Source organism: Acipenser ruthenus, chromosome 8, assembly GCF_902713425.1.
Source record: "Acipenser ruthenus chromosome 8, fAciRut3.2 maternal haplotype, whole genome shotgun sequence".
NCBI classification, from domain to species: domain Eukaryota; kingdom Metazoa; phylum Chordata; class Actinopteri; order Acipenseriformes; family Acipenseridae; genus Acipenser; species Acipenser ruthenus.
Window position 1 is genome coordinate 11,469,301 of NC_081196.1, and position 23,852 is coordinate 11,493,152.

Here is a 23,852-nt window from a genome sequence, read left to right on the forward strand (position 1 = left end):
TTGCAGTTGAAGGGTTCCGTGCTAGTTATCTTGCAGAGCAGACGCTCTCTCCTTGATGTAAAGAAAGCTCCCCTCTGTGTAGCATGGCGCTGCAAGCACCTCAAACTGTGGCTCCCGATCAGCTCAGCACTGGGCAAGCCTGCCTGTTCAATTAGTTGCCTAGCAACACGTCTCCTGTTGCATGTCCCAGCAGCAAACATCCGTGCAAGACCCAGCGACAGGGTGCTCCCTGTCACAGTGTTGTATATCCTTTTTCGTGCTATTGATTTTAGAAGAGTAACACTGAAATAGTTAAAATCGGCAGCCTCACAAGCCTTTTAATGACTGCAAGAAACTTTATTCATACAATACAATACAGTACTATATCTCTGAGTCTTTTAATAATCACAAGAAGGTGTAAAAAAAAAAAAAGGGTACGTGCACAAGTAAGCAATTTAGGTATCAAAGTCTAGGATCTAGATTGTAAAAGAAAGCGGTAGAAGTCTGCAGGAAGAACAGGAAAACAACACCTTTTGTATTGTGATTTGAACTTTTGAACTAAGTCTGCATCACACATCTTTAGGAATTGAGTTCCATAGCCTCTGGGTATTGTAGCTATAGGCAATGGATTTAAAAAGTAAAAAAAATATATGTTGACTTGGTTGGCATTAATGGATTCTGCCATTAATCGGCCCTGGTGTATTTAATACAACTGCTTTTTTTTTTTTTTAACTAGCTGGTTTACACTATGTCTTGAAATTGTTTTGCAGTTAGTTAGTTTAAATGCATGAAGTTTAGCAACTGCCTTTTCGTGCCAAACTTTTGTTCAGCGTTTTATTCTCTCCATTTAAGTAGATCCAACTGCAGCTGTTTCAGCAGGAGTGTCTCAGATGCTCGTCCTGGAGAAGGAGTCGGCTCCACGCCGAGGTTTGGAGAGCATCTGCATGGGGAATGTAGTATTACATTTAGGTTTTAAATGCCCGTGGGGCTGAGTGGAAGTATTGTCTAGGACACTGCCTTATACCGCTGGGACCTGATATGGTGCAAATCGAACAGTTAACGTATCGTGTTGTATTTATATTTAAAATTCTAGTTCAGTCGACAGTAACCGTTTATCCTTTTAACTGTTTTGACTCCACCTTTTGCTAAAGTATACCCTAGAGCATTTTTGGGAGCTGATGTGTGAAAGATACTTCTCCCAAACGTGTGTGAACCCTTGGAACTGCCAAACTAACAGAATCCTGAGAGCGTAAACTATAGCCAGTGTTACCAATGTATGTATTTTCTTGTAGCATTAAAAATTGACACGCACCGTGGTGTTTTACTGGAAATATGGCCGCTATGTTAGCTAATTTAATACTACAATACTTTTATTAAATAGAAAAAATATACCTTTGCTGTTTCTTTCTCTCTTCAACAGTCCTGGGGGGGGGGGGGGGGACATGCAGCTGGGCTTTACAACTATTTGAGAAACTGGCACATATCTGGCACGTAATTTGTGTCAAGTTTAATATGCGCAGACATTCGGAAAAATGGAAATTAAAAATATAACTGCATTAACAAAAAAAACACAAAATACTTCAAAAATAACGTGGTGTTTATCTTACATTTTTTTGTTATCAAAATCAATTTTAAAAAAACATTTTTTTTAGGGTTCATAAAATTGGGTCAAAGGTGTTTACTGTACTGAAAGGATACACGGCCAGTGGTTATCGCCTCTTACAGTTTCAGAGTACGTCACAAGGGAGTGCCTAATTACACAAGTGTGGCCTGCATATTGCAGGTGTTTGTTTGCAATTCTGGGGTCTACCCTGCAGAAATCTTCTAGATGTTCCCTTTTCTATAAACTGTCTTACATGGATGCATGCAGGAAGAGCATGCAGTATCTTAACATTAACATCATGAGGCTGTTTCAAAGCAGACAAAAGAAACAAAAGAAATCCTCAGCGAAAACAAAAAAAACAAAACAGTTCATAGCAAGTGTATCCTTAACAAGACAGTTTTAAGGAAACAGAAGTGGGTGCAGGGATATTCTGTGTTCTGTGTCACTTTTAAAGTTCATTAAGTGATTTAAACAGGAGTCTTCCGGAGTGTCTGGGGGGTTGGGGGAGGGAATGCTCGTTGTGTCGTCAGACAGGGCTGGACGATGATAAAATAGCATTTTGTAGGAATGCTGAACTACTTCTAATTGTATTAGCACTGACTATCACAATTCATTCATTGGGTTAATAAAGAAAAAGTGAACTTTTTTAACCACTGTAAATATGAGTTGGTGCCACAACTCATGTTGGTTCTGCATTCCACAAACACCAGCTGTTATCCCTGGCAGTGTTTCACAAATGCTTAATTTGCTGACAGTACATCAGATTAGTTTTGATCTTGTTGGAGGGACATATTGTAATCTTTGTTGGGGAAATGCTACAATTCGCACTGATGCATCTGATTTTTATAATGGCATCACACAATGAGATTGTCAAGCGTGGCCATTTTCACACATGCTGCAGCTTTATAATTAGCAAACACACCCCACACCTCCAGGGCAGTGTTAGTGTCCTGTTTCCTATCCCAGGGGCCAGATCTGATTGCCCAGTTTCTGTGTTTTGAAACATTAAAGACAGCAGTTGTGACTGGTTGACCTTTATAATGATGTGAGTCCCAGAATTAAAGTATGAAGTGTGGAATGCGCTTTTAGCAAAGCTGATCCAGTTGTAAACGCCATTGCTCTGTTTTACATTTGTAAATTGACAGTCTTAAGGTTTTGTGTCCATTATCGTTACCAAACCTATTAATAAAAACACCAATTCATTTCACAAAACTAGAATCAAACGGCAAACTTTAGTCTAAACCAAGGTGTCTGAAATACTTGTTTGTTTCTCATTTTGTAACATTTTCTAAAATACATTAGGCCTGGAAACTGGAATCATTTTTTTGTAAATATACCTGATTATTCTGATTGCTTTTCTAACTGTGATCTCTCTCTGTGATTTGTCTGTTTAACTTCAAATACAACTTGAGTTTTAAGAGAGCAGAAAATGTTGTTTTTACATGGCTAAACCAGGAATTATTGACATGGTTAACTCTTATTAACAGTGCTTACCCGTTGCAGACCATGCTTGGTACAGTATTGGTCATCACACCATTAGCGACCATGACCAACAATGATTTACCAGATGTCTGGGGGATGCTGTTTAGGGTTAAATTAGCGTGTCTTTAATGAAAAAGCATGTCACGGGAGGCATTCGTTTGTGGTCAGAATTGTTAAGTTGCAGTTCTGCTCCTGACAACCCCTTTGTTTTCTCAAGATACTGTGTATAAACATTAATTGGTAGACTTTGCCGGCCAAGATAAACTCCAGAGGCTCTTTTTGTCAAAGATTATGTTTGTGAAATGTTGCTCCACCCCTTTTTTGTTACTATGCTTTAGATTCCATGCTTACAGTCATGGCCACAAGTTTGCAACACCTAGAAATTTAGGATTGAGACAATAATAAAAAATAATATATATATAATATGAAAATATTTTCGATATTTTATTTAACATCATGTAAGCAAGGTAACTACAACTGCAAAAGTGTATACCAAAAGCCATAATAATCGTACAGTATTTCATGTTAGATTTCGAAATGTCCCAATTGTCATTTTTTGTCAGTTTTTTGTTAAGTATATTGGAAACTATAAAGTGGTATGTAACTCAATATGTTAGCATAACATTATTCAGCAGATTTCATTTTACTTTATGAAGCAAAATTACTTAATTCTATAGGGTGATGCAAAAATTTTGGCTATAGCTGTATATATTTGGTAAAAGAGCCTCACCAACAATGTTGGCTATATATATATATATATATATATATATATATATATATATATATATATATAAATAATATAATTTATATTGCTAACGGGAAAAAGAAAGACTAAAACTAAATACAGCTGAATAGTAGAAAACTGACTGCTAAAGATGTTTATCTGTGTTCATTAAACATGTCGTGTCATGTTTAAACACAACATACATTATTTATGTGCATTTTGACCTACATTTTCTAAGCCCTTTGCTGCATCTCTTCTCTTGCAGTGGTCCATGTTGCAGCCCACATGGTGAACATTCTGAATTTCTCTGCGCGGTACAGTGAAGATTTCCCTTCACTTAATGTTGCTCACTACAAGGGGGAGGTAAGAACCAAGGTCCCCTTTTTAACAGCTTTATAACAATCTTCCTTTTTATTATTTTGATTTAATAAACAGGCCACTTTAATGCAACAGCCAATTTTGCTTAACTGCCACGCAGTTGAGCAAACCCTCAGTCTCTGGGATCTTAGGGTTATCTAAGGGAGGAATGCAGGCAGGAACCAGTTTGTTCCCCTGTGTTTAGTTTGTGTTACCTAAACTAAAATCAAATCCTTAGACTTTCACTTTGCTCAAAGTGGCCGCTCTGGTGTGAGGGTTATCGCACACATTGTCAAACAGGTAACACAGCAATAACGATTCATGATGTGGTACGGAACAGAAAAGCCAGAGCACTTGTTATGTTTTTATGTCATTTTGTTTCTTGCTCTTCCTGCAGTGATTTAGAGCAGTGGTGCACAAAGCGGGGGGCACGGAGAGTCAGTAAGGGAGGAGTGACTATGACTAGAGGCAGTTCTGTAAAAGGTTTTTGTTTTTATTAAATAAACACATAAATACCAGTTAAAGTCCAAGTTCTTGCCTTTCAAATGAGCCGTTGACGATCACTCTAGGACTTGTAGAACCAGAGAAATGATGTTTGAAGTGGCAAGTGTCCGTGAAACTGCAGTGAACAGAGCTGAAATGGCAGCTTCCATGTATTTATATTTTAACAGTGATTTTCCCAGATTGAGTGTAAATCGTGTATTTCTTTCTAGATTTAACCAAAAATATAATAATTCTGATTTAGCTTAATAGATCAATGTTAACAAACACATTCTTAAAAGTTTTTTTTGGCATTGTAGTATGCAGAGTAGGCAGGGAAGCAGAGACATTGGCTCTCAGAGCACACAATGCCAAATGAAAAGAAAAATGACAGATACGTTATTTAAACAGTTGTAGCAACGCATGGGGATGTATAACGCTATATTTGTTGGAAATTCTTTACTTTCTATGAGGAGATGGAACACCATTCCACAGTGGGATAGTGCTTTCAATTTACTTAATATTAATAATGGCAAAACTTCAATGTTTAATGGGGTATATTAATTTTATTCTTTTTAAAATCTTTTACAATGTTTTTTTGTTTGTTTACAAATTGGGCAAATTAAAGAGACAAATTAATTTATACAACAACAGGCGTGTTCTTGTTTATATTATTGAGAGAATACCTGAATGGAGTTGTGTTTTCATATTGATGCTCTGAGTCTGATGGGTAACTGTCTTCCTGTATTTGCTTGCGTCAATGTCAAATATGTGTCAGTTACAGTAGCTGTAAGGTTACTTACAAACAGGTGGTGTAAAAGATTACTTTGCAGAATCTTGAAAAAAACTCTAGAAAACAGCCTTTTGCTCTGCACTTTGTGAATCTGCAGTTAGGGCAAGAGGCGCAAAAATGACTGAGAAAATAATGTAGTGGACTGCGAAGAGTCAGACACAGGAAATGCTAAACATTTTGAAGGAACTTCATATTGCAGTATTGTTATTGTAATGTGACTATTTCAAGACTTTTTGATGCATATTAATTTTATTAATAGTCAGTCATGTAAACACAGTGACTGGTGGGTAGCTGGTTCCCTGCTTGCAATACTTCATAAATTTACAAAGAAGGGAGTGTCTGTCCTTACAAATTCCTCTCTTGGTGGTGTTGTGTAGACTTTAGACAGCTGGAGGCTTTGAAAAGAAGTGCACAAAAATGGCTGCTGCCAACTATTTGCTATTACTGTAGCTACTGTGGTTTCCTTGTTGGGTTTCCAGTAGATTTTAATGAGGACTTGCACCTTAGTCATGAGCATGTTTAAATAGTAGATTTGTTTAAGCTGAAAACACACCCTCATACAATACAGTCATGCAGTTTATTAATACCTCTAAAGTCATTCATTCAGAATGAGATTTCTTTGTACTAGCTTCACTCTTCTTGGTTTGATCTTTACACAGAGTCAGTGAAGTATAATACCTTCAAAACACTGGCTATTACAATCTCCAACCCACTGTCAAAAAGTCATTTAATTATATAGTATAAATAGCCTAGCTGAAATCATCTCTCTTTTTTTTCACAGATACTTAATTTAACGGGCCCAGATAGCTGAGAGATAATTTGTCTGATTGATATAACGATGAGACATTTACCAAAGGACTTATTTTACAGAAAATGTTGTTTTTTGTTAGTAAAAATAAGTTTAAAAACAACATTGATGTTTGTTTCTGGTACTATTTTAATTAAATGCATTGGTTTTTTTTTATTATATAGTTCAACATGTTTTCTTTATTCAAAGGATCTTGTGCCCAGGTAGAAGTTCCAGTTCTGGTCTTTGGTGGTTGTTCTGGTTTTGTACTTCAAAAGACACAAGGGAAGAAAATATACAATTGCAGTAATAATAACCAAGGTTTTAAAAACATTCTAAGGTTGCCCATGTGTCTGTAAAATATAATTTTCTTTTCCCTTTTGAAGGCTGTCCTTCCACCAATCTGTAGATTCATACAACAGGAAAAGTGAACTTGACTTAAAAATCTGAAAGGGAGAGGTTCAGGATTAGAATAGTACAGTAGTTGAAAAGTAAACGTCAAGGGAGGTTATGATGAGTTGGTGTAATGCGCTAGTGAGAGAGTTCACAGAAGAGCAATTAGTCTTATCCTGTGACTGAAGATTAATTTAGGGGGGGTGAATCAATGAAAAACAACTGATTTCATGATTTCAAACTTGGCACAGACACCAGAACCAGAGGACACAGAGAGGTGTACACAATGAGTTGACAAGCTATGTTGTTGCTGTTGATTGACTGGTAGCAGCTTGGTGTGGTTCTGGGATCCATTTGCTGTTTGGAACCAGTTTCCATTTGCATTATATAGTAGTTCACAAACAACAAAATTAGAAAAAGGTATTATGTAATTTCTTCCTTGCACTGCTGGTTATGTTCTTGGTTAGAGTGCAGGGGGAAAAAGGTTCTTGGAATTTTGGCTGTTTAGATTTCAAAACTAGAAGCTTAAGCTTTTTATTTAATGAGGGTTCTGATCTTTAATAAAGGATAAGCTCATATTTAAAACCCTCAAGGTTAAAGTCAGTCCAGGGGTCTCCTGGAAAGTGTTTTTGTTTTTTGTTTAACAAGCATTTGGAGGATGTTTGTCAGAATATGATTAATCTTTTTCCATCTCTATGTTTTTCAGGACCCTAGGTTAATTATCTTTACCACTGGTAAGTATTTTTTAAAATGTATTCAACATGTTTAACTTGTTGCAAAGAATGCGTTGATTTCTCCTTTACTGTCTGCTGTAACTGAACTAAGAAGCAGCTAGCATTTTATGCAAATAGGACATACTAATGATATTCCTGCTGTCCTTCAAGTATTTGAAAACATATTTTTACAGCACCAACACCATGATGGGTTGCACTATTGAAGGCTATATTTCTGATGATTTATTCATTATCATTATTGGCTCTTAGCTAAAAAATGTATTCATTAAATTGGAAAACAGAAATTTCCTCAAAGAACCAATAGCCCAGTGTTTCACTATGGCTTCTATACCTTGCTGAGATATATTAGTTTATTTGAGTTTGAATCTCTGCTGATCTACATGACGATAGACATGGATTAAGTACCAGGTTAAACTGTGTCTTTGTAGAGAGACACTGAGGGTAAAATGTAACCACTTGAAAATACTCCTTAAATCATTCAATCTGTGTTTCATTTTGTGAGTCAGCATTGTTTGGATTTGGTTAAGACAATATTCCAGGGGTTTTTGATTAAACAAGTCACTGAAATGTTCATGATAAAAACAATTTCTTATTTTGTTTTTAGTTCCAGGAGTAACTGGTATCCTCATGGTGTTGATTCTTTTCTTGATGTTTACGGCTTCATCATACTCCATAAGGTAAAACTTAACTTTTAGTATCTGAGTTTAATAACCCGACTTAAAAAATGGCATACAATTTAAGTGACAACAAATCAAAAACATCCAACAGCAATGTGCACAGCAACTCGATCTGGTACTTGGCCTTGTCTATCGCCAACTCTTCTGAGGTCTGAAGAGGTCACAATGAAATTATATATGGCCACAGGCCTGGACCTGAATTCTGTGGGTGAGGTACAGTATATCCTGTTCCATTTGAGTTAAACATTGCTATTTATTTTCATTTTGGGTTGACATTCTCTTCTGTGTATTTGTACATGTTTGACCTTATTCTTTGACAAACTAAGATATACTGTACAGTCATTACCTGACTCTTAACTGAAGCCATGTTTTTCTTTTACAAACAGACTTGGTCTGGGACATTTGAACCAGCAAGTTCAATCAACAAAAATAAACACTGGGCTGTTGGTTAATATAATCCAGTTAGGTTTGCTTTTCGTTTTCAGAGTCTCTAACTATGACATTTTCTGGTACACCCATAACCTCTTCATTGTCTTCTACATTCTGCTGTTGCTTCATGTGGCTGGGTAAGTGGAAATTGGTCACCAGGACTTCATCTCCTTTTGTTTTATATCATTTTTTGTTGATGCTTCTAAGGAAGTTATGAATTGTAAACTTTCTGGGATACTTTTGTAGGCCTCTTTCCACCATATCTGGATACAGTGTGTGGTTATATTCCATAAATCCGCAAAGCCATATATATATATAGATGATAAATAGAGAGGTTCAAGGTGGGCGTTCAGTAAGTTTAATAAGCAGCTGTGTAATATTACTGATAGACACAAAATACTGGGCAGCAGCAATGCTTGCTGGTTCAGAAACGGATGCTTATATTGAAACAAAGCAACCCCTCTTTCATGATTTAATAGGAATGGTTGAAATGCATGTCAGTGTAGAGGAGTCGTAGTTCTTTAATGACACTTATATGCGAGAAAGTAGCTTAAATCTGCAGAAGATACTGCAAATTCAAATGAACGCAGTTCCACTTTAACAATGTGGATTGCTTTCCTAAAATCTCAGCAAGACACCAGATGTTTGCATAACAGGATGGGAGATTAAGGTTTGAGTTAAACAGAGGCTGAATGTCTTGCACCTTGTAAATATACATGAAAATCATACTGCAGTGATGTACGTAGCAGTTTCAGTAGTGTGTTCTTATCCGGAACATGATGCAATATAAAATCAATGTAGCCAATGCCTCCTTTTCATCGATAGTCCTGACCTGAGGCAGGTATTAATAGTTATAAACACAAAACTATACTTAACAAGCATAGTTCAGCATATTATCATCGTATCATAACAGCTAAAACACAAGGGTCATTCTATAAACAATTAAATGCTACCTTGGGGCCAGTGCTTGCCACAATTTTTGTAATTCATTTTAAAGTAAAAACTAAAGGAGTAGCTACATGTCTTTGTTTATATATATATATATATATATATATATATATATATATATATATATAAACAGGTAGGTCTTTTAATAATTGACATGGTCTTGTAGCTATAGCTCAGCAGCAACTATTAAAGAGAGCCAACAATCTAGTATATGTATAACTTGCAGGAAAGCAAGTTGTGAATTTGACTGTGAAGCTATTGCATGTTTCCCATAGACATAACACTTGTCAGAGTGGCTTGTTTAACACCCGCAATGTTAGCTTTCAGCAAGACAGGCTGTCGGAGGGACTGTGTTAAAACCTGCCCTTTAATGAAAGAGCACACACAGCAAGTCACGCAAGGCGGCCAGTACAATGAGCACTTCAGAGCAGCTATGACAAGTAAAAGGCAGTGTATACTGTTCATCTTCATGCTGTCACCCTTATCACACAAGTCATCATTCTGATTACATTAACTGCCTGGTTCTACAAAGAGAAATTCCCTATCTTCTCACTTATTTTGGGCATTAACATACTATGTGTATTGACCTCAGCTGTAAGATCAGAATATGAAAATTCAGTGCTAGCATCCAAGTGATTTTGATAGATGTAGTGTTTTCTTTTTTCTTTTTTTTTTTTTGGTGTGATCAAAGAACTATATTGTATGCGCTTAACAGTGATGCACTTTAGCAGATTGCCTGGTTCTTTGTTTTTAGCTCTGTACTCTGGCCAGTTGGGCCCTTGTGACTCAATACAGTTGCCTGCTTTAGTCAGTTTGTTTGTAGATCAAAGCTGTAATTTATTTAACCTGTGAAGAGACCTTTGATTTTACCGAAAGGCTTGTCATTAACACTAGAGAATAATCGTCCCCATTTAAAGCATGTTGAAAAACCACTTGCAATGAGGAATAGATCAGGCAGCCTTTAGATGAAGGCCCTGGTGTAGTTTGAAAGGAAGGTTGCTGCTGATGCAGTTCGGGGGTCTCTAGTTAGATCTCATTACTGTAAGTGTGTTATGACAGTAAAGATGTAATTAACCAGGGCATCTAAGGTTCATTTCCCACCTCATCTGCCTCTTTACTTTGCTACTTGTAAGGTCCTCTGTAAGTGATGCATACAGGATACAGCATGAAACAACTGGAATTATATTTTTTTGTAATTTTAAAGAGCGTTCTGGTTTTCTTGCTGGTTAATAATGCAGTGAGACCACTAACATTACAACCACCAGAATGAAAAGTATAAAGAGAGTTGTTTTTGTAATAGAGGGAGATCTTCGATTGACTGACAGAGTGCTCTTAGTGGTGAGCTCAGCTGCTCTTTATATCAAGCAGGTCGTAAGGACAGCTGTGTGTACTGTGTGTAATATTTCATTATTTTGCTGTTTTTAGGGGTGCACTAAAATATCAGAGCAACGTTGAAGCCCACCGTCCTGGATGCTTCAGTCCTAATAAAACTCTCCAGGTGCGGCGACTGAAACCAGAGCCCCTTCCTGAATCTCACCTGGAACGTTCTCATGAGGACTTCCTCAAACCACAGCCTCATGTTGAAGACAACTTTGGCAATGTCTGCAAAGAGGAGCCACATTTCAAATCGCATTTCCCTGAGGTCTGTAACTTAGCAGAGAGTGTCATAATATGTGTGCTAATTCTGTTTTTTTATGTATGTTTACTAAGCCTTATGACATATTTTAATTCACTACAGAAGATGCACATCCCCACCTTTTCAGCTATATCTAGAGAACCGCTTGTCTAATTGTATTAGAACATGGTTAGGTCAGTATTTAACGTGTGATATATTTACACTGGTGGCAGAACATCAAAATGTAAGGATATATAGAGTAGAGATGCATGTCTGTCTGTCCATCGGTGCTTCACACTTGCATATGGACCCATTTATTTATCGAATTGTAATAGAGCTTGGCCACATTATTTAACTCGAGGTATTAAGAATATCATAATATTGGACATAACTGCATACTGGTAAAAAAAAATAAAAAATTCTGGAGTTCTCCTGCCTGGATTAATGGATCATGTTGAACATGCAGCATGATCTTGAAGAAGTTGTAAATTAATATCATGATGGCAGATACACTTCTGCGTGCTGTGCTCCAGTTCTTTCCTGACAGGTTCTGAGTGATGCTAAGACTATATCCCATCCACCCAGAGCAATCAGACTGGGCTGGTATGATGGATACAGTAGGGGCTTCTTACCATAGGGACGACTTCCTGCTTGGCCTGCTGAAACGCAGGCACTTATTCAAATTGAACCACCTAAGTGATTAACTTAACTCATGTCTGTGGGCCGTGGCACCCCAATCTATTTTTTTGTGAGGGCTGTGTGTGACAGTATTTCAGCACAGGGTGAAATAAACTACAGTTTCATTCCACTGAATATCTTTTTCAATCCACTGTATATGAAGACATTTTTTTCAGGCATTTGCCAATTGTAAACGGATAATCAGCTAAGGGCACTGTATTCACTGGACATAGATCCTACAAAGTTCAACCCAATTTGTGACATTTTAGGAATATAAAGAGGTTGTTTGACCCATCATAGCTGCCTTTCAGGATCTTATAAAACAAAGGTCAAGGTTCATTGTCTACCGGTAATGACTACTGTGGAGGATATTAATGCTTTTACTAAACAAACTAATGTTTTTTGCGTTTGAAGACATTTTTTAAATGTGTTTTTAGGTTATGTGTTGGATGTAATCGCTTAGGCTACTTGAAATGTATGTCGCTGTTTTAAAGTGAGTTTCGAGATTAGTCTCGTTTTAGCTTTTAGAGGGCATCTACCTTTGGGATAATGCCCTCTACAGGGAACCTGTTTGGCTGAGATGATCTGTGAGGTTTCCAGCAAACTGTGTGTCAGCTGTCAGAATGGTTTCGTCTCTCCCCCCCCCCCCCCCCCCCCCCTCAAAAGTGGTGGAGTAGTAAAACATGTTTTTTCTAGCACTAATTAATCTGTGAGCATAAGAAAATATATTTCTTATGAGTAGAATTCTGTCTGTTCATCTTGATAATGTATCACCCATTACAGTTGCAAATATGCGGTTCTAGTTTGTAGCTGTTTGTGATTTATGATCTTTAAGAATTACAGCATGTGCAACTTGCCTGAAAGTACTGAACTGAATAACCTGTATTGATGCTTCAGGCTTTTCTGACCTGTTAAAATTTAACAAATACATTTCTATTTTTGATTGCTTAAAAAAATAAATAAATAAATAAATACTTGCCTAGCTACAGTAGAATGATTTTACCTTTTTTTGCATCTGTAACAGACTTGGCTGTGGGTGTCTGGCCCTCTTTGCCTTTACTGTGCAGAAAGACTTTACAGGTACTTTCGAAATAGTCGACCGGTCACCATTGTGTCTGTGACTAGCCTCCCGTGTGATGTCATCGAGGTGCGCATGGTGAAGAAAGACTTCAAGGCCCGTCCCGGCCAGGTGAGGGTAATAGAACACTGATATCTAAAAGCAAAATAAACAAAGACTTGTTTTAGTCGTCCGTATATCTTTTATATAATAACAATGTAATATATTACACCACCCACTCGATATATCGCAAGGGTCCAATACAAATCCGCTATATATCGAGGGCCGCGATATAGCTAGAGACCCATAGAAAAACAAATAGGCTAACAAGTACTGTACAACCACTCCCTCGTTTTTTTCGGGGGCATCAGGGTCCAATATAAATCCTCTACGCAACCCGCTTTTTCTCATTTTTCGAATAAAAGCAGCACACCGTTTTAATTTGTACTGCGGAGGGTAATTGCTTCTCATCAACTTAAGTCTCCAATTAATTTCATGAACCTTCCTCTCCTTTCTCAAATGCCCAAACTGCTGCATTGAAAGAATCCATTCCCAACATAGGAGGCTTGTTGCTAGGGAGCTGATGTCACTGCCCTGTGACTTTTGCTAGTGCATTGCTTAAAAAAAAAAAAAGCTTCAGCAAGTAGATATTTAATTTGCTTTGTGTTGTGCAATGTGTGTGTATATGGTAACAGTATGATATTAATGCTTTGTTTATAATTGTTCTGTATATTGTAGTTTGTGATGTGCAGTACGAAATAAAACAATCAGTAATTCTAAGTGAAATTGCCTATGTATATTGCAGCTAAGGCATGCGCAGTTAGACTGTATAAATGGGGAGCCAACTCCAGGACCGCAATATGTCCGAATCCGCAGTATAGCGAGGGGCGATATAACAAGGGGTGGGTGTATTTCTTTTCCGGCTTATTTTGCTGTTTTTCATTAACGGAAACAAGGCAATTGATTGACACTATTTTGATTTGAGAAACCTATAATTATTTTTTTCCATAATTCTTTTCTTTTAGTACATCGTTTTACAGTGTCCAAGTATATCGACCTTTGAGAGTCATCCATTCACTCTTACAGTGGTAAGTCCTTGTCTTTTTTTATCTTTATTTTTGATATACTCACTAAACATTTGTACTTTATAACACTACATGCTTTGTCAATTAACTCTGAATTGTATTTATGGAGCTCCTGGACAGCTTTTAATATAATGTATTAAAAATATAAATAAACAAACATGGTTAATAGATAACATCATTAATCAAGTAAATAAATAAATGATGTATTGTGTTTTGATTTGAAGGTCACAATAAATATGTAAAAAAAAAAAAAAAAAACTAAGAAAAACACTTTAGTTATAGGTTACCTTTTATTCAACTGTGAATTGAAGTATTGGCTAAAACAAATAGAAAACTCAATTACTTTTAATATTAGGAACAAATAAATGAGTTAGAAATTATGAACGGTGTGCATAATGCTTGGTGCCACCATGTCAGGATTACATGAAACTTCCTCCAGTACTGCAGAGTCCCTGACCTGTAAAAAATCAAGGAAACAAAGGAAGTGTGTTAACACTGACATGTCCAGCGTTTAATTAGTCCCTTTGGCTTCGAAAATATGCATCCACCTCCATGAACTCCAACCCAGTACTCATTTAGGGACCCTGGTTGTGTTATATATTCCCACTGATCAAAATGCAAGTAGCAATTTTTTCACCCTTTTTGACAAGGTAGATAAAGACCATCTGTTTCAAGTTACCTAGCTGATGTGTCTTCAATAATTCTATGTGCATATGCATGTGTGTGCACTGAATATTGCCCTGGCTGAAGATACAATAGAAAATAGTTTGATGAAATTCAGATTCACTGTCTCCATATAAAAATATGCATACAAGTCTTGGACACGGTATTAGGATTTCTCCCATTAATACTGAGGTTTTTGACACATGAAAATACATTTACATACAAGACCAAATCCAGTAACTGTACTTGCCCTGATGGCATCAACTGATTTTACACCTTAGTAATCTTACTTTTAACCATTTCATGTCCAAAAAACAAAACAGCTGAAAATGAAAACTCTCCTCTTAGTTAGAAACAACAGTTGTTCATAGCTGATGAACAGCGCTGCTATCAGGTTATCTTTAATATAAAGGAATTCTTGATTGTAGAGCTCAGAACTGACCCCATAATTGAATTAACTGAGCACATTTTAATTGGCAGTTTATAACAGTAATAAAATAAAAACAATACAAGCCGACATTTCCAGGGCTCTACCTCCAGCGAATACAGTGCCCTTAGCTGATAATCGGTTTACAATTGCAAATATGAGAATATTTAGAAGTATAATAATAAATACAATAAACTGCAGCAACTTCATTGTTAATAAACTTGGCACATGCCCATATTTAGGCTTCAGTAATATTAGTATTTTTGAGTTCACTAGTTAAGTGTTAAAATATCTTTACCTTTTGGAAATGACAGAATATTTTGTATCTTTTAAACCATGGTGATCTGGTCTATACTTGATTGTGGGAAAGGGCAGGACATCCTTTCAATAACAAGAATTCCTCCTCAACTAATCTTCTGAACTAATACAACAGATAATCCCCTGTTTACTGCATTTAGTTCCCTGAAAAATAGCTTTTGCAACAATAAATACCAAGTACCTAACCCATACCTGTGCCCCGTTAATAAATGCCTATTTGGAGCTGTAACGTAGTCCCTTGCGCTGCTTGGCACAGTATTATACCACACGTCATCCTCTATTCCACTCAAACTGCTGTTTATGCTTCATATAAATACATTCGGAAATGGAAACTAAATGACACTGTCAAGTGTATTTCCCTCTCATTTAGTCTGGTGTTAAGCAAAGGCATTGCTTCTCACACATTTATTTTCTTCTGTGGTCCCAGAGCACTCCTGGAACAAATGTGTTTTTTAAATCCAGGTTGTTGTTCTAGAATAAGCAATCTCTAATGTTGTAATGTGGTGTTGGAGGGAGATGTACAGGATACAGCGAAGCTCTTTGTATGTAGGTAAATAGAAGTTGTGGATAGATTACAGGCCACACATAATCATTTTGCTGCTTGAAAGAATCCCCCTGAAATCCCTACTGTAAACATAAAATTAAACAACATTTCTGATTGTTTTTTTGTTTGTTTTTTTTGCATAATAATTACATTATATATATATTTTTTATTTATTTATTTATTTATTTTTTTAGACTTTCCCATTGTAAGTGGGGTGTCTTAAACCAATGGTTTTCATTCCAACTGAGCTCTCAATTACTTAACTAGACCCTTAATTCAACTGATAATTTACTTAATTAGACCTTTTAAATTGTTTTCAGCTCTTAAACAATTGCAAATTTCAAGTCAGTTATAACATTTTATAAGTAACTTGACCTCTGCAACTGTTTAAGAGCTGAAAACAATTAAAAAGGTCTAATTAAGCAAATTATTAGTTCAATTAAGGGTCTAGTTAAGTAATTGAGAGCTCGGTTGGAATGAAAACCAGCAGACACAGGGGGTCCCCAGGACCGGGGTTGAAAACCACTACCAGTTGTGCCTCTGCATTCTGTTTTGATGAAGTCATATTCTTACTTTCTGTCAGTCCCGTGACTCCTGGAAGTAAATCCCCTTCATTGCGTTGTGTGTATTGGACATCTTGCAAAACAAATGTCCAGGAGTCTTCAGGCATTAAAAGACAGTGATGCTGGGTCAAGCCAAAGCTAAACCGTGCACATGTTATTTTCTCATAATGTACAGACTACACCAGACACAGCTAAAGTTTGTCATGAAACTGGGGTGTTAAGGTTATTCTGGCAGGGATCTGTATAAGACTTTTATTATCACTGTAGGAATATCTGATTCAACTATCCACTGGTTTGGAAATCTTAGCCGTTTGCTTCATCCGAAAAAGAAATATCCAGGTGATGTACCACTTGCAGTCTCTCTTACTCTTCCCAAGAGGTCCACCTTTTCAGGAAAAGCCAGTATTTCCTTGCTTCCTGTTGGCAGGCTGTCGTACTGCTCGCTGGTGGAGTCTGCTTTTCCTCAAACGCTCTGTAGAAGTCTGCAGATGACCTCAAATTACAGCTCTGATCATCTGTTCTGAGGTGTCATGTTTGCAAGCAGGGAATGTTACCATACAGGTCTGATTTTAAAGGTGGTGTTGCAAAAGTTGTGAACTTAATTTGTGAATCACCAACTAATAAATGTCAAAATTCCAGTATGTCTTATCCTGTGTATAGATGTCGTCCTGTACATTGAATATAATAAAGCATAGTTCTAAAGTTATTTAAAAAAAGTTTTATGTTTATTATTATTAATAATAATAATAATAATAATAATAATAATAATAATAATAATAATAATAATAATTTGTAAGTACAGTCTTCACATTTGAAATGATGCAATGCGTCATTTGTAGGGCATTATAACAGACTTAATTTCACAATTTGAGCAGCCAGCTCAAACTGCACAAGATGATAGGCCATATTTTCAAAGCGTTTCCTCCAGTCTTTAATTAACTCCTATTTTCTGAAAGAGGTAAAACACCTGTTTATTTTACAAAACCGGAACCAAACAGCCAAGATATATATTTCCAGTTTTCGTCAGAACTCATTTGTTTTTTTTATTTTTTATTTTGTAACACAAACATAGTTTTTTAGTGTTATACAGGAGTTAATTACAGAGTGGAGGAAACGCTTTGATAATATAGTCCGACATGTCTTATAGCAATAATTAATATAATCTTCACATCATCTACTTTTCCCTAATATCTAATTTCCTACCTGTTAAATATCCTATGTGTGTGTGGTCCTATATATTTTCTTCTTCTCTCATTTATTTGTTATTTTTACTAACTATTCCAGTAAAAGTGCTTCTAAAAAGTCTCCTCAGGCTAAATGTGGAAGTGAGGGGGGCGAAGCATAGCAGTGTTGTACTGGTTTCTTTGCACAATGCTTTACCATTGGGCTTCAAGTGCAACAATAATATGTGTCCTTTTCTTTTCAGAAGCATTTTATGCTGGAATAGTTAATAAGCGAATAACCTATGCATAAATAACAGAAAATCATATAGAACACAGGTAAAATGATATTAAACAGGTAAGATATTATGTATTAGGAATATGTAGATCCTAAAGTTTGTGTCTGGAAAAGCTGAACTGAAATTTCTTTTAGATTTTATTTTTCAGGGTTGATTAAAGCAGAATTGAATCCAACTGTATGTTTGAACAAATAGTGCGTATGAATGTTTGTATGTAGCATGCTTTTATCAAGATATTAAGTGCTAGATACATTAACTGTGGAATGTTTTGTATTCTAGTGTCCGACTGAAAAGAGAACAACCTTTGGGGTCCATCTTCGAGTGCTTGGAGACTGGACGAGTGAGTTCTAAAGATTTTTCTAGTTCACAAACAGGAACTCCCAGTTAAAAATCACATTCAAGAAAAATGTGCATTAACATGGAATCTATGCCAAAACAGTCTTGGATGAGAAATATAGGCCATTTATAAACCAGCAGTTTAAGTACAACAGGCATTGGGTAGCCAGATGACTAATTCTTTTTAAAAAGCACCATGAACCAATTTAGACTTGGAGGCTTTAAAGCTATGCGGGCTCTGGGGGGGTCTATAAAATGATTTCAGCACCTCACATCTGCTCGGGACACGAAAACACAGTCTGTTACACAGCTCTGTGGGAAAGACATTGCCTTTTTTTCATTAGGGAATGAATCGCTTCCCCAGAACTCAAACTCCTCTACCAGACAAAGGATTTATCCTTCCTTATGTACATCTGGCCACTCCCCAATTAGCACTCAATTATCTAAATGGGGAATGACCACACATGTAATACAGGGTGACTGATGAATTGTTTTGTAGAAGTGCTGTTGAAAACCCATAAACATGTTTAATTTGTGCTCCTATTAGTGCTACACAAACTGATTATTCGATCATTTGGATTGAGCTCTCCACAGAAATCAGGTGAGGGTCATTGGTGTTGATTGAATAATTTACCATTCAAAGTAAAAAGTGTAGAAGCAGCTGCTTGGATTTGTGTGGATTACTGTTCTTCGGCGTCTAAGAAAAGCAATCACCACAAATCCAAATTTATTGAAATAGTCGAATAATCGGTTTGTGCAGCTCTAGTGACTATAAACTGGTGAATTGATTTTGGCAAAAGAGCACTAGATCTGCAACAAAACGGTTACATGTCAGCTGAGATCAAGTGTTTCTCTGAATTATCAAGCTAAACACTGAAAATGCCTTTTTAGTATCTCATACATACCTATTTTAACAAACCAAAATCAACATTTCCGACATTTGATAGTAATAGTCTCAGAGACTTCCCAGCAGAAATCTCAAATAATCTCTATCACACTTCAATATCACAAACTACCTTTGTTTTGCCTGAGGGATGTACATTACTAATTTCTGCAATATCTTTGAACCGTAGTAATAATACTACTAATAATACATCCACTGCTTTTAAAATAGTAATTAACTTGATCAGCGTTTTATAATCTTTATATACTTTGAGCTAGCTGTATCAATATTTTTACCACCAATCTGTAGTTAGCAACATTTTGTGTTAAAGGAAAGTCAAACTGTTAACGGTACAAGATAAATAACAAACAAGTGTGGCACACTTTGGGGTCATTAAGTGAATCTCTGGGTTGTCTCTTATTTCTTTTGTAACATTACCAGTTTTTATTTTATTTTTACAAAATATGTTGCAGATTTGATCTAAATACCTTGATACATGTGGGCCATTGTGTTCCAATGGTCTCTGGGGCATTTCTGTTTATTTAAGATGCAAATGATACCTTAAATTGCACTGACACTTTATACAAATGAAATCAAACAATGAATAAAAATGAAATCAAATGTCTGAAACTTTTTTTTAATTTTTTTTCTCAGACATTCACTAACTTATGCTACTCTGTGCTCAGTGTAGGAGGGACATTATTCAAAAGACCTAATTTAGTGCCTGTATTCTGAAAGACAACCTCTCCTACAGCCCGTGGGCCTATGGTTGAGTTTTGGTCCAGAGGGAGGAGACCTCCTATATATCCCTTCGACACCACTTCATTTAAACACCTGGAGTAGTAGTGGCATAGAGCCAGGGAAGCTTCAGCTTGTACATTTCTTTACAGCCCTAGGCATCTATAAACACACCCCCTGTGTGTTTCAATGGCCTCCGGTCATCTGCATGTGGTTGAATAATTAGGCCTTGGATGATGGGGTCAGTGTTTTTTTGTGTGTGTGTGTGTGTGTGTCGTTTGTTTCTCAGAACTTGTGAAATGTTTTTAATGCAGTGCAGTGTTGATAGTGATTTAGAGAACAATGAAAGGATAGCTGCAGAGCATTAAAAGCCAGTTCCTGGATGTCTTGGTACGATGTAGAAGCCAGTTCACAGACAAATTCTAACAGGAATAAAATAATGTCAACGGTATACTAGTTGCAGGTAGGAATACTTTCTTTTCTCGCTTTATACTGTTAAATTTATATTTGTAATTATTTTTAGAAATTGGTTTTTGAAAATGATTTTGTAATATTGTGCTTTAAAACAGTCTTACCTTTGCATAAGTTGTACCATTTTTCTCTTCACCATTCGATGCGTGCAACTTTGATTTCAGGTGTCAGTTCTGAACATTACAAACATCCAGCCCTATATTAACCAAACTCATTAAAGAGGCTTGGAGTTTAACCTTTAGAAAGTGTATAAAGCAGGGGCATTTGGTTGTTGGTTAATTGCCTGTACGTTTTATGTACATACACAGTTTTCTTTGGCTACTCTATCTTGCTTTGATATTCAAGGGATCGTTTGTTAAGGCATATGTTCCCTGGTGACTTGAATGACATCATAAACATTCCATGCTGAGAGTGTGCTAAACAGAACTGCTGCATGTGTTCCGTTATACTGTTTCATGAATTGTAATGAACAGGCCCATGTTTAGCACATACACATTTTAGCAATGCCTCTTAAAATAGCTTTGCTATGTAAATAAGAACATAATAACAGTTTGGGAATGAGAAGAGGCCATTCGGCCCATCAGGCTTGTCTCTTATTAGCACGCCTTTCATCTCGACGGAGGGGGATCTAATTTAATTGGGCAATTTGTTTATTTATTTATTTTTTAAATAAATGTTCCCCTGTAGGCTATTCCATGCATTTGTAAATGTTTAATAAAAAGTGCTTCCTACCTTCTGTTCTTAACTTACTTTTACTCGGCTTCCATTTATGCATCTTGTTCTACTCTGTGCTGAATATGAAGTAGTGTCTTGGGTTACCTTCATCTATACCATTTTGGATTTTAGAGTCCCCTCCTTCCCGTCTCTTTTCTAGGCTGAAGAGATGTAATTCCAATATGCAGTACTTTACATTTCTTAACATTACAATGTATTTGCCTTAGGTCTGCCCAGTTACAGAGAAGTCCCCTTTATTGGGCTGTGAGTCCACTACTCCCCCGAGTTTACCTGTGATTGGTTGGTAAATTATTTGTAGTTTTGTTGTTTTATATGTCAGTGCATTGCTTTGATTTCCTGGCAAGGGAAACTGACTCTTGTTTTATACATGTGACATAGCTGTTTATGAACTCTTACACAAGCAAGCCTTACAGGTGACTATTTCTAGACATGCTGCTAGTTCAGATAAGCCAGCTGTGCTGTTGGTTACACTGTTTTAGCATAGGCCCCTTTATTTCCTCTGGGGGGGAAAAAAATCGAACACTTACCATGTCCGTAAACAGTTACACCTCAAACGAGTTGCAGGTTGTGTTTTCTTTTTTACATATTAACTCTAAAAGCTACTGTATGACCAGAAGGTGCATTAATACTGTTTGATACCCTTATATTGGTTATAACTGCCATTATAGGTTTTATTTATTTATTTTTGTTAATTTTCACAGAACAATTTAAGGAGCTGTTGCTTTCAAAATCGACCCCAGACTCTGAGATCCTACCTATTGTCCAGCAAAGAAGATATCCCACGTAAGTCCAGTAAAAATGCTGCATAATATAATGTACGACTGATGAATGTGCTTTTTGGATTTTATGCAGTATGTTAATTTGTAGGGTTATCCACTTCTAGCATTAACCAATGTTGAACTGTATTTGATAATTCACACCTTTTACTGCAGTTTTGAGTAAAATGAGAATGGATTCAGTTACACTACATCAATACTACACAGATCATTTATTTTATTTTTATTCTGTCAGTACTTGAATTATCAGATTCAAGGTATTCCTGTGCTCAAATACATCCTTAAGATGAAAACAACATTTTTAGCAGAGATTGTTAAGTTTTTCGAAAAAGTCCCTTGGGTCGACATTGTCAATACCCTTCAGAAACGCTCAACTGAAGAAAAAAAAGATAATTTTCAAGAAATATCTTTTACAATGTTTACAAAAAAAAAAGTTTCTGCGCAAACTATGCACTGAATAAATTGCTTTGAATACCCTGGTCGGAGTTCTCTCCAATGATCTGCATTTTTATGGTCAGTTTGGGTGCAGTAGCATTCCTCATATTTACAGTATGAATGTCCTGGCTTCAGGGCTAATATTTCTTGTCAGTCATAGTCTTACAAAAGGTTGACAACCCAGGCATATTTCTATAATGCTGCAGAGAAGGAACCTTAGCCTGCAGGGCACTGCTGTATCCCATCAGTCAAACCTGTCACTCATAACATCTTGAATTATGGCATGTTCTCACGATGGAATTTGAAGTACAACTCCTCCATACGTGGCTAGGTCTAGGTTATATGTTAGATTTATCCACAACTTTAAATACTCAACCGTTAAAAAGACTAAACCATAAGTACAGTACAGCTGTGTTTAAGACTGAGAACTGGACTCATACTTCCCAGAATGGCTTTGGCTGGTAATTCATCATTACTTCTAATGAAAGCACTCTTTCTAAATTACAATTCACAGCCTTTCCTTTCCCTTCTTCTGTCTTGCATTTGATGTCTAACAGAAAATGACAGACGCACCCAGGGCAATGTTTAGTTGTATTGGGCAGCACAATAGCCAAGCTTTTGTAGTTGGCAGCAGTGATTTGAAGGCCAAACTGGAACGCGGCCTGTGCTGCATGTCAGCAGTTGTCTTACTTTATTCCCTTTGCTGGGAGACACAGCTTTATCAACAACCAGCAATCTGCTTCCCTGACAGATTCCACCAGTGCGGAAAAACTGACCTGTTGAAAGATAGATCAGTTTCCCAACCGAAAATTGGCTTCAGATTTTTTCCACTTTATATTTTTTTTTAGCTTTTCAATTCTACAGTCTACCTCCATCTCCTGGAGGCTGTGTGGTCTGGTGGTTAAAGAAAAGGGCTCGTAACCAGGAGGTCCCCAGTTCAAATCCCGGCTCCCTCACTGTGTGACATTGAGCAAGTCATTTAAGCTTGTGCTCTGTCTTTTGGGTGAGACGTTGTTGTAAGTGACTCTGCAGCTGATGCATAGTTCACACACTCTATAGTCACCTTGGATAAAGGTATCTGCTAAATAAACAAATAATACCATATAGAGGAGCCTTTTTTCAGCAGTATCATCAAGACCGTTTATCCGATTGTGGTGCAACTTGGTATCGGTATTTATTTTGGCCTCTAGATGGTTGAGCTGCTATTTTACAGAATGGATGAATGTTCATGGCGGTCTGTGTTTGCATCATCATTTAAATAAACACTGTACGTTTAATAGTATTTTTTTTTTTTTTACAGCATCCCTTTCTGTATTTTAGAACAAATGCCATTTGATTAATTTTCAGTAAGGTTAAATGTATGTTTATAGGAGCATTGTCTCAGGTAGAGATGAATTATATGAGTGTATTTGGTTGATGCTGGTGAAGTACAGCAAAATCAACTTTACTTAATTTCAGAGTAAATGAGACACTGTTAAAAGAACAGAGAGGAGCAACCACCATGGCATCAAGTATTCATAGCCTACAGCTCCTGGACGCACCACAGAATAGTGTAATGCAAAAGACATTCCATTGGTGCCTGGAGTCGCAATATGATATCATCCTTCCCTTTTAAGGTGGTATTGGGTAGCATTAATTAGAATAGGAGTTTATTGTACATGACAGCAAGACTATCAACAATAA

At 36.6% G+C, this 23,852-nt stretch overlaps 1 protein-coding gene across 2 annotated transcripts in view; it reads left to right on the forward strand.

The window, feature by feature from the left end:
- Positions 1-23,852, forward strand: part of LOC131737717 (NADPH oxidase 4-like) — a 37,594-nt gene that overhangs the window by 6,938 nt on the left and 6,804 nt on the right. Inside the window, exons 5-14 of one of the 2 annotated variants that reach the window (XM_059028495.1) lie at positions 4,054-4,151; positions 7,305-7,332; positions 7,937-8,009; positions 8,495-8,575; positions 10,812-11,028; positions 12,704-12,868; positions 13,762-13,824; positions 16,604-16,675; positions 18,075-18,135; positions 21,660-21,741. In XM_059028495.1, the coding sequence (XP_058884478.1) occupies positions 4,054-4,151; positions 7,305-7,332; positions 7,937-8,009; positions 8,495-8,575; positions 10,812-11,028; positions 12,704-12,868; positions 13,762-13,824; positions 16,604-16,675; positions 18,075-18,135; positions 21,660-21,741 (940 nt within the window). The remainder of the gene's footprint in view (positions 1-4,053; positions 4,152-7,304; positions 7,333-7,936; positions 8,010-8,494; positions 8,576-10,811; positions 11,029-12,703; positions 12,869-13,761; positions 13,825-16,603; positions 16,676-18,074; positions 18,136-21,659; positions 21,742-23,852) is intronic. The other variant, XM_059028496.1, reaches the window with a different exon arrangement.